At 45.2% G+C, this 12,098-nt stretch overlaps 1 protein-coding gene across 1 annotated transcript in view; it reads right to left on the bottom strand.

Annotated features, from left to right (window-relative positions):
- The window catches only part of PPP1R12A (protein phosphatase 1 regulatory subunit 12A), a 297,833-nt gene that overhangs the window by 164,154 nt on the left and 121,581 nt on the right, over positions 1 to 12,098 (bottom strand). The window contains exon 6 of the mRNA XM_082254983.1: positions 6,483 to 6,557. Within this exon, the coding sequence (XP_082111109.1) occupies positions 6,483 to 6,557 (75 nt within the window). The remainder of the gene's footprint in view (positions 1 to 6,482; positions 6,558 to 12,098) is intronic.

Here is a 12,098-nt window from a genome sequence, read left to right as displayed (position 1 = left end):
ACATTCCCTTCCATTGGATACCTTTGTCTCTGCACCCAGACTCCACAGTCCCTTATTATGGTTACCAATAATAGAGAGACACCTGAATCCCTTATTTTTTTTACAACAAAAAGGCACTGCTGGCTTCTTCGGATTTTACTGCCAGGAAAGATTCTACTCTCAACATTTAAAGTCTTTTTGCTAAATCAAGTGTAATGTTCGTTTAGAAACATAAAAAGGAAATGTATCCAGTGAAGGATTTAGCACTTCATGTCCTAGAATGCTTCCCCAATAGACACATGGCTATAGCTGGCAGAAGCTGCTGTCCATTTGACAGCTGAGGTCCCATCTGTGCAGGAGATTAAATTAGTAACTCTAGTAGTTTATCCATAACAAAGAGCAACAACACTATCCACTGGACACTGCAGTGTTTACTTTAAGCTCTGCCTACATTTTATGACTGTGTACCTTGGTTTGGAACCTGTAGCGACCCACAGAGTAATCTCAGCACTGCAGAGAACATTGTGAACATTAGAAAAAGTCACCTGAATTGCCCATTTTTTTTGCAACAAAAAGGCACTGCTGGCTTCTTCTGATTATACTGCAAGGAAAAGCTTGCCAGTCTTGTTGAGCAAAAACAATGCTCAACACGGTCGTTTCTAATGTTGGCCTCTGCAGATCTCTCAGAATCCTTAAACAATGTCACTGGGCCAGAAACTAGAGGTGCCCACTGACGAAAGGCTAGTTGTCTCCCAAAAAAACTGCTCACAGATGGAAGAGATAATGCAGTTTGCCTGAGGAGCCGACACTAAACTTCTAGACTATGCTTCAAGGGTAATAGCAAATGAACAGGGTAGAAAAAAAGCTAATGTTTTTCCTAGTAAGCGAGCGTCAGAGGTATCTTTAGTGTGCATATCCGCTATGTATAAAACCAAGTGCCTGGTGGTTAGCACAGCAGTCATATCTAGGCCCTACTGTCTTCCGTCTATGGCCAGCTTAAAGTGGTACTAAAAGTCTAAATGTTTACATGTTTACCCTAAAGGTAGAACTAAAAAAAGCTAAAAACTTTTTCCCATTTTGGAGAGAGCAAAAATGGATTTTTGTAAAGTCTTACCGTAAAATCCTTTTCTCTTAGCTCATTGACAGACGTAGTCCTCGGCGATACAGCACCTTCGGGTTATGTTGCCTCCACAGGAGTAGGACTAGACAGGAAATGCTCTGGCCACACCCCAGGGGCAGTCCGCGAGGGTATATCCTCTCTCTCTCCGCCATAGCAAATCAGTTATGTCACAAAAGCAGTGCTTAGAGAATTTAACCCAACTCAAAAACAGAGGGGCGGGTACTACGTCTGTCAATGAGCTAAGAGAAAAGGATTTTACGGTAAGATTTTACAAAAATCCATTTTTCTCTATCGCTCATTGACAGACGTAGTCCTCGGTGATACAGCACCTTCGGGAAGTCCCAGAGCAGTATCACAAATGAGGGGTGGGAAAATGGAAATCAAATCCAAATCTAGAAGGCCCAACCGGTGCCAACTAGAAGTTTACAATGCTCATCCTTAATGATGAGACTCAACAAAAAAATTTTTCAAACAGAAAAAAACCCTCGAGGTAGACCACCGGTCTCCTCAAATTGCGGCCTGCAAAACCTTGCGGCCAAATGAGGCATCCGCCGATGCCATCACATCAATTTTATAAAATTTTGTAAAGGTATGTACCGACGACCAGGTGGCCGCTTTACATACCTGGACCACTGACGCCTGATGGCGAAAGGCCCAGGAAGTACTGAGCGCTCGAGTGAAGTGCGCCCTAACAGGGAACGGAGGATTCCGACCCTTAATAGAATAAGCCTGTACCACCGTCTGACTGATCCATGTAGATATGGTCGCGGCAGACACAGGCAACCCCCTTCAAGGGCTATCCGTGATCACACAAAGTGAGTCCGTCTTACGAAAACCACTTTAGGAAGGAAGGATGGATTCGGAAGAAGAACCACCTTATCCCTATGAACCACCAGATCTGGGGAACGACAGGATAATGCGGCCAGTTCTGACACCCTGCGTACAGAAGTAATGGCCACCAAGAAGGCCACCTTCTGGGAATGTAAGCAAGGGAATCTCCCTAATATCTTCAAAGAGAAGTTTCTGAAGAACCGACCACACTAAATTAAGATACCAGGCGGTAAGGGTGCGCACACTGGCGGAGCCAGATGTCGCACCCCCTGGATGAAATTCCGCACCAAGGAATGATTAGCCAAAGGTTTCTTGAAAGAAGATAGCTAACGCCGAAAACCTGACCCTTGATTGTGCTCAAGGATAGTTTCTGCTCAACCCCTTGTTGCAGACAGACCAAAATTCGGGTCACCGAATAGGTCTGTGGGGGAAATCCAATAGATTCACACCATGCAATATAAGACTTCCATGTGCTGGAAGTCGCTTTCCTTGCTTTAACTGGAGGTAGGAATAACTGAAGCTGACACTCCCTTGTCCTTCAGTACCTGGGTCTCAATGGCCAGGCCATTAAGCCAGCGACTGTAAAGCAAGATGGAAGATCGGTCCCTGAGACCGCAAATCCTCCCTGAGAGGAAGTCTCCAAGAAGCGTCCACGACTAGTCTCACCAAGTCGGCGTACCAGGCTCGACGAGGTCAATCCGGAATTTCCAGAATAACTGGAATTCCCTCCACCTCTATCCTGCGAAGAAGTTCCCGCAGCAACTTGAGAGGATGGAAGGCATGCCGTAGCTGATACTGCCCCCACGGGGCGATCAGCGTTTCTGCTGCGTCCGCTAGAGGATCGTGGCGCGAGCTACAAACCTCCGCACCTCCCTGTTAGGCCAAGGTGCCAACAGATCCACATCCGGGATGTCCCAATGAAGGGACAGCTAGGGAAAAACCTCTGGATGAAGAGGCCATATGCGATTGGATCCGAATCGGGCTGCTCTAGAGCTGCTCGATCCAGTAAATCAGACAAAATCTGATCGCTCTCAGTTCCGATACTCTTATTGGTAATCTGGATACTATCGGAAGAAATGACTTCCCCTGGTTGAGCATCGGAGACTTCCTGGTCCGCTCGCTCAACCGGATACGATTGTCCAGGGAATCGGAATTCTGATTCCATTAAAAAAGAATCTCCTTCAGGAGAATTCGGGTATGAGACTGGGTATACGGTACTGCCTCTAAGAAGGCCACCATCAGTCCCAGCCAATTGACGGACAGCAACATCCGAATCGTTGACTGAACCTTCTGGAGTTTCCCAGCAAGGAGAAACTCTCTTGCCCAGGATGTATCCAACCTTAGGCCCAGATAGTTCAGTCTCCTGGTGGGAACCAGGGATGATCTTTGGGAAAGCGAAAAAAAACGCTGATGTCCTGCGATGATGGGGATATAAAGATAGGCATCCTATATGTCTATGGACGCCAGGAAATCTCTTTGATGCAGGGAGGCCACCACTGTACCGATGGACTCTTTCTTCCCAAGTCCAGATTTGGACGCACCTTGCCCTCTTTCCTGGGCATTGTGAATAGGTTCGAATAGAACCCCTGAAACCGTTCAATGTTAGAAGGGAAGAATCGCACCGGTGGAAGTGATCGAAACTCGATCCTGTGTCCTCCAGAAACCGGTGAAGACATCCCCCCCCCACCCCAGAGATGGGTAGGGGCGCATCAGGCTATATTCTTCAGGCTTGGCTGAGCCGGACTCTTTGTTTACCCGACCAGCGCCCTTTGAAACCCCTCTAAAGGGGCTTTGGAGGGTTTCGCCTTATCGCCCGCCCTCGCAGAACGAACAACTCTATATGAGCAGAAAAGGAAGGTCCTCGTTAGTTACGAGGTCTTTTTATCCTAACAGTCTGTGGCAAGACAGCAGGTGGTACCGTCTATCCCATAAAGAGGAATTCCTCAAACGGATAGCACCTAGCCATGCGTTTGGAAATAACAGGGGTTCGTTTCAAAACGACCCCATTTGGGTAAAGGAAAATCCTTCGCCCTTTTGGTAGGCTAACAAGTACCAAAAAGGAATCTCAGTCTCAGCTACCTCTGCCGGTGTAACCTCAAGACTAAAGGTTTCCCGGACGGACACAACTAGTGCATCCACCACTCTTGTGCTATGGCGGAGGCAGAAACGTGCTCCTCACTGCTGAGGAGATATTACCTGAGACAACAGCCCTCTAAGAGGGACCTGCAACTGCATTGACCAGTTCCGAATCCGTATCTGAAGTATCTGATAAACAAAAGGGGTAGGCGGGGGTCGCTACTTGACCCCCGTCCCTGACAGGCCACCTCCACCCGGGATACCAAAGACTCCAAAACTGCCGATAATGCATTAAAAACAAGTGGGGTACTGGAGGGTCCTGCGGCCACCTTGAGGGGATCAGGTGGGGATACCTATGCGGCAGGGTCAATGATTATACAAGACACTTGCCAGCGACAAAAAATGACAAAGTAAAAAAAAAAAAAAACTTATTTCCTGGGTAAAAGAGGCGGCTCCGCCCCTTAACACGCCTGCCGGCTCCTCCCCCTGGCTCCATGAGGTGTTTGAGTCACCTCAAACATGGCCGCCCCCATGCTGGAGACACGAGGCTACACCAAAATGGCGGCCTCGTGCGATCTACCAGACAATGGTGGCGGCCTGCACAGAATAGCGGCATGTCTGCAGAAGGATCTCGGCCTCACAACCCTTCACCCTCATGGTGGTCAGCGTGGTCGGAGGTACCGGACCCTAGCGGGCCGTATGCGGTGCGTGGCCGTCGGGAGGCATCTGCTTAGCTGGAGGAATGATCTGGAATGCAGTATACATGTATAGACATCGCCCTGTGGCTACTGACAGGTAGGATACCTTATACTATCACAGTAAAGTTCTAGTACTGCCACTGACTACAATCATTTACACATTTTTACAATTAGATTGTCAGCTCCCAAACCAAGCCTCCTGGCTTCTTGTACACAAAAATCACACTCAATTAGGGGGATCTGTGACATGTTGTAGGATAGAGGGGAACCCATCCTTACCATTACAGAGAGGGGCCCGCGTTCACCACAAGACCCGTCAGGGGGAAAGGGGGAACATACTACTCACCATACCGGAACCAGGCGGGCGCCAACTCCTGACAGTACCCCTCTCCACCGAGGTAGGAGGGCTGTCGACCAATACGGGCGCCGTGACTCATGGTCTTTGGCGTTTCAGCGAGACGTTTAACTCGCAGGGTCAGTCCCCGTCCAGTGGGACTATGTCGCGGCCGACCCAGCGCGGAGCTATGGCCTGCACGCGCTCGTAGGCTGAACTGGGGTGACCACTGGATCTCAACATCCCGCCCGTCGCCCAGTTCAGCTTTCTTGCTTGAAGATCTCACAGGAACACTGGAGAAAAAAAAAGCTGTCTTAAAAAATTCTTTTCTAAGAAAAAAATCCTGCCAGGACCGAAGATCCCAGCAAGGTATCTAGGTCCTTACTCCAGACTAGACAGAAAAAAACTGATTTGCTATGGCGGAGAGAGAGAGGATATACCCTCGGGGACTGCCCCTGGGGTGTGGCCAGAGCATTTTTCATTTCCTGTCTAGTCCTACTCCTGTGGAGGCAACATAACCCGAAGGTGCTGTATCACCGAGGACTACGTCTGTCAATGAGCGATAGAGAAAGGAGGATTATAAACTGCTGGGTGTTTTTTTTTTTGCCATCCCTGTCCCATTACAGAGATTTCCTTTCACTTCCTGTCCCATAGCCTAACAGGAAGAGGAAATTCCTGTAAATTAAGAGAGTTCCCAAGGTCACAAGAACTAGCGTCCCTATTGGAAGATTGCCCTTCTATTACTTTTCTGGGGAACAACCTAAAACTTGGGATTTTATTTTACTCTCACTTTCGGTGATGGTAAAACAGGACATATAGAGAGGGTGATTCTTTCCAACAGGGGCACACACCGCAATAAAAATTGACAGGTGTTCTAATCTCTCCACTTCATCCAAAAGTAAAAAAAAAAAAAAAAATGTTGCCTTTAGTTTTACTTTAAAGCATTTTCTGCATAAGGTAAAAAAAAAAAAAAAATTCCCCACTAACTTTCCTACCCTATTCCTAAACACTTACGTAGCACCACGTCACTGCTCCAGCATGGTCTCCCACTCACCCCTCATTTTCAGAAGAAAAATTACTGCAGCGGAGCTATATGCTCCTGATGCCATCAGACCAACTCCTGTGAGGAGGGAGCAGGGATCATAGTTTACTGGCGCTGTGCCTGTCTATGTACACACAGTGCACACTCCAGGTGCGCTGCCTGATAGTAAGCTCTATCACCTCCTTAGCAATCAGATAAAAGAGGAAAAATAAGTTCATTTCATTTTACTGACTTTTTACAGCAAGAACGGTCGGATTAACTCGCACAATTAGCCAACATATGTAAAACATTTTAAAAAAAAAATATTGTACTGATAAAACACTTGCAGACATGAAATTTGTGTACTTAAAATAAATAGGGTATAGAATAAAAAAAAAAATGAATAAGCTGTTAGAAAATTACCAATTTTTGCTTCTTCTGAAGTTCTTCTAAGTATCCTAAAATATCTTCATCAGCAACATCAAATGCAGTCTGACCCTTTAACAGAAATGAAAACATGCAAACTGAATTATCTAGGAACTATACAGCAGAAGAGTGTTGAAAGCAGAAATATGGCAAATTCTTACCAATTTTGGCTGTGACCCCTCTGCCTTAATGTGACACTAAATTATTTCACTCTCCAAAAATTATCTATACACATCCACTACTTAGTGTTACTGAACACTTGTAAAATCAGTCTGTATATGCAGTAAAGCATGCTTGTTATACTCACCATGGAACCTAAGGGGTTACTCCTTTGCATTGTGTATAAAGGATGTTTGATTCTGTCTTCTCTGATCCTCTTCTTTCACTGTCTCTAAAAAATAACCTGATATTTACAGTGCCAGGGGACAGGCTGCACATGCTCAATTTGGTGTGTATTGCTAGAGAGTGTTTTTTCATTGGAGAGTGCATCAGCACAGGGCCAATCAGCACTGTCCAGACAGAGGGGGGAGAATGAAAACTCCTACAAGCTTTACTAGGAACTGATAGAAGTCACAAGGCTGCTATATACTGCTGATGAGAAAAGGCATTTATAGGTTTATATTTACTAAAATTGCATTTCCATGTTCTGTGTACTGTGGGAGACCAAATATAGTAAATGTAGGTTCTGGGTTTGGTAACACTTTAGTGGCTCCATTTTTCATGAAACGGCTTGCGTTTTTCTACCTTCAAATGTCCTTTGAGCTCCGAACCCTTTCCTTTTCCCTTCTCACTACCATTTAGTACGAATAAATTGCAGTCATGTGCACTGCTATATGCACACTAAAAATCCCATAGTCCCTAGTCCATCTCTGGAGCAAGCAAGAGAGGGTGATTGGGTTCCCACATAAAGGGGGACCATTAATGAGAGAGGAAAAAAACGCAGGAAGTCAGTTCACAGTAGCGCACAAAAATCTGGAGGTGGCTAAGAGCAATATAAGGTATTTTCGTGAACTAAACATTTTTAATCAGAGTTTAGTGTCACCTTGTAGTGGTACTGGCTATGATTTGAGAAAGGTTTAATTTTTTTTTTCAGCTTCACGGCCAGCTTTGTCTTTCACCATCTTTCAGTGGACAAAGTCACATTCTCAGCTCGCCATTTTGTTGTAGACTCTGTGCTGAGCAGCCTGGAGAGTTAAGTTGTGATCTTTTAAAGATCCATAGGAAGTGACCTCTCCTCACTTACCAGACTAAGCCTGACAGACCCACACAGTACTGCTAAGGGGTCCACATTAGCTGGTAAGTTCAGGAACATAGGAGTGTGACCCACAGATCACTGTATGAGATTTATAGATCCTCACAGGAATCCAACAGTTTGGCACAGAAGCACTTTCTTGGAATAATGTGTTCACTTTGATGGACTTTCATTGGCCACTTGCTTGTTTTGCACATGGGACTTTTTTCACATTTACGTTTATGTTATATTTGCACTATAAGGGGTACTGTTTTGCGCTGTGTTTTATGGTTTAGTTTTTCATTGTGTGATGAACAGCAGCAATAATTTTTCATATTCTATAAATTTAAAAGGCAGATACACGTAGCGCCGGTTTTCTTATATATGCAAGTAATTTTTACACTTTTAATAAAGCAATTGTGATGGTTTTACAGCTGCTCTGCATTCTCTTCCTCCTGAAGTATAAGTATATGGCAAAAGGTTAACGTGTCACTGCAGTGAGCCCTGAGAGGAGCATTTACCCCTGATGGAAAGTATAAGAGTGGGTGTCCATGCTAAAGTAATTTAACTTTGCCCCATATATAAAAACGTTATTAGAGAAAGGGAGACCCCCTTCACATCACACCATTAACCCCCCCCATATGTTGTCCTGCAGTGCCCCCCACTGTTGTGTCATGTGCCCCCCCTCCCAAAGTAGTGTCCCCTTCACACACCCAAACTGTACTTTCCTCTGCCTTCATAGCAGTGTCCTCTGTCCAAGTGTAGGCTTCTACCTTACACAGATGTACAGCAGAGCAGAGAGCAGGAGGCAACAGTATTGGATAGAGGGTGGAAGCAGGAGCTGCCGGAGTTAACGTCTCACGTTAACAAGCTGGTGATTGGTTGCTGGGATGCCAAGCAGTCCTAGCAACCAATCATCTGCTGGTTAATGTGAAAAGTTTATTCGGCCAGCTCCCGCCCTCCATCCAATACTGTGATACCTACTGCTCTGCAGAGAAGAGGGGAGCAGTGGAGGCTGGGGGGAGAAAGGACCGGCAATGCAGGGCTGGGTTCAAGATCTACACCGTTGGCTGCCCTTGGTCAATAGGTAGATTGCGAAAGACTGCTTGCCGACACCGTGTGTAGACTACTGCAGGAACTCTATGCAAAGATCAATCAGATTTCACTTTTTTGTATATACTTCTATAGTGCATTGATAGAGAGTGGATGCCCCTTTATTAGGTGATATGATTTGGAGATTTTTTTACAGCGCTGCACTACCATATGGATAATGCATTTTGAGAACACATACTTTACCAGCCTATGGTAAGGCTTGAAAAAATGTATAATTCCTTCTCATTACATACACAACTGTATGTATAAAGGCAAAAAATTGGATTTTTGACTTGCCTATAAAATCTTTTTCTTGGGGTACACTACAAAATACAGGCTCATTTAGGCTAGGTTCACACTTATGAGGCTGTGAGAGCCATGTTATGCACGGGCACGGCGGCCTATTCATTTGAATGGGCTGCTGTGCCTTGTGACAATGCAGGTAAAATGTCCCTGCACCTTTTCTGAAAACGCAGCCCGCATGGAAATGAAAATGGCAAGTGCAGGGAGGTTCTCAGTACAGGGAAACTGTGCTGCGGTTTCAAATGTGTGGGGGCTCCATTAGGATTAATGTCACCCCCACACATCTAAACTGCAGTATGGTTTTGGTTGCAGGTGCACTCACTGGTGCAGTCCCACACAGGTGTGAACCTAGTCTTCAGGCTACTAGCCGTGGTGCAAATGACGATGGCAGGAACCTGTTAATTGCAACCATTTTTCCCACCTCCGAGTGGTTAGCTGTGGCCACCGAGTACTTTATCTGGGGTGATTGCTGCTGGATCCACACAATCGTTTGCTGTGCTAGCCCTCACAGGTGGCAAAAACAGCTGAAAGAAATCGGCAGATTCTTGCCGCTGAAAGTTGCATTTGCAAATGTAAAAGTTTCCATGTTAGCCCATATAACCCCTTCCCCTTCCAAGAATGACAAAGCATTGTGAGAAGTCGATTTTCCATCCTATAAATGGAGTCAGAGACCCCAATTTCCCAGGATTTGGAAAGCCAAAGACTGTGCAACAGGATGGTAGATGGCTCCTTCAGACAGAAGATCAGTTTGAAAGTGCCCACAGAGGGTCTCTCTCCTGAGTTACAGAATGTACAAGCACTTCTGGATGAATTTGGTGTCAACAAGATAACCCTAACTATTTTGATCCTGCAAAGTAGCTGACAAGTAATCTGGTAAAATAAAAAGAAAGAGCAGCGCCATCTAAGTGCAGCAATAGGGTATGTTTATTCCCAACAGATGAATAAAACTCACAGGATAATAGCTATAAAGTGTTCCTCCACTCTGGGGGAGGATGGGCTGCGATACAATGTAGAGTGCCTCTCGTCACAGTTGCCATGGTGGCTCCCAACGCTTTGTGGGACATGGGCACACTCTAGAGAAGCAGACGGAGGTCCTATCTGGATGTCAGGTGAAGCGGGAAGGTGCGTGAGTTTGGAGCATGCGTGCTCCATCAGGCAATCTGACTAGCCATCTTGGAAGAGGTGTAAGTAGTAGAGAACCAGTGACCCTGGGCGTGTCAGAGTAACACTAAGGCTCTGTTCACATGTAGGCGTTTTGGGGCGTTTTTGGGGAGTTTTTCTGCTCTAGGATCAGCTCTCAAAACACCCAACAAGACAAATCCTATTCATGTCAATGGCCCCTGTTCACATCTGAGCGTTTTGACGCTGAGAGCAAAACACTCAATGCTCAAAAAAGTTCACGAGCTTCTTTTTGGGCAGATTACAGGCGTTTTCCATTGGTCTCTATTCAATCTAAAAATGCCTGCACAAAAAATGCCTGTAAAAACGCCTGTAAATCGGTTAAAAAAAAAAAAAAAAAATCGTAAAAATCGCGGTAATAACGCTCAAAAAAGCTACGCTCAGGTGTGAATGTAGCCTAAGGGAGTGGTTCCAAACTGCCCCCATTTCTCCACTAAAATAGGCTTACAAGCGCTGGGGAGTGTGTTTAAATACAAGACTAGATAACTAAATTGGGTCATAAATTACACAGTATAAAATAAAATCAATGGAATAACTCCATACAGGTGACACAATAATAATATACAGCTGAAACAAGCAAATCACATTGTTTAAAAAAAATGACATTGCTTAACCACCTCTGGACCAGAAGGATTTGCCCCCTTAATGACCAGGCCTCATTTTGCGATTCGGTACTGCGTTACTTTAACAGACAATTGCGCGGTCGTGCGATGCTGTACCTAAATAAAATTGATGTCCTTTTTTCCCCACAAATAGTGCTTTCTTTTGGTGGTATTTGATCACCTCAGCGTTTTTTATTTTTTGCGCTATAAACAAAAAAAGAGCGACCATTCTGAAAAAAAACAATATTTTTCACATTCTGCTATATAAAACATTCCGAAAAAAATGTAAATTTAACATTTTAGGCCAATTTGTTTTCTGCTACATATTTTTGGTTAAAAAAAAAAAAAAATTGTATTTTGGTTTGCACAAAAGTTATCGCGTCTACTAACTACGGGAAAGATTTATGTAATTTTTATTTTATTTTTTTTACTAGTAGTGGCGGCGATGGCTGCGATTTTTTGCGGGACTGCGACATTGCGGTGGACAGATCGGACCCCTGATATTTGACGCTTTTGGGGGGGGGATCAGTGACATTACTACAGTAATCAGTGCTAAAAATATGCACTGTTAGTGTAATAATGACACTGGCAGGGAAGGGGTTAACATTGCTGGTGATCGAGGGGTTAAATGCGAGCCTAGGGGAGTGATTCTAACTGGGGGGGCGTGGCTTCTGAAATGACCATAGAGGGGCTCTATGATCATTCGAGGGAGAAGAACGCTCAGCTGTGTTTACAACAGCTGCCCGTCCTCTCTCAGTGGGGAATGATCACGGGTGTCAGGCGTTTAACCCATCTGAATAAGATGGGTTAAAGCAGGGGGCTGACCTCCAACTCCTCATTTATCCCTCCAGGTGCCAAAGTGTCCAAACAGTAAATCCAATAGGACTCTCGGGCAATGGGACTCTCGGGCACAGGCGTTTAAAGCATTGTGCTGCAGGGAGATTTTTTACCCAAACGGAGTTCTTGAGAGGACTGTAGAAGGGTTTGGGAATGCTATGCCGATCGGACCCTGCATTCCACTAATTGCCTGTGCTCACCAAACCTTTTTCGAAGTATGCAAATAGCGCGACCAACACAAAGCAAGCCATAAGGATAGCACTTACAATAAACTACAAATTCTGATGAACATGTATGAAAGTCCGAAATGGTATAACATTTACCCTTAGACTGGAACTCTTATTGTCTATGAGGGACATGTTGGCAGGT

This window comes from Pelophylax lessonae (assembly GCF_965119305.1).
Source record: "Pelophylax lessonae genome assembly, chromosome: 4".
Taxonomy (NCBI): Eukaryota; Metazoa; Chordata; class Amphibia; order Anura; family Ranidae; genus Pelophylax; species Pelophylax lessonae.
Note: the sequence above shows the minus strand (reverse complement) of the source record. Positions and strands in the feature narration are given on the sequence as shown.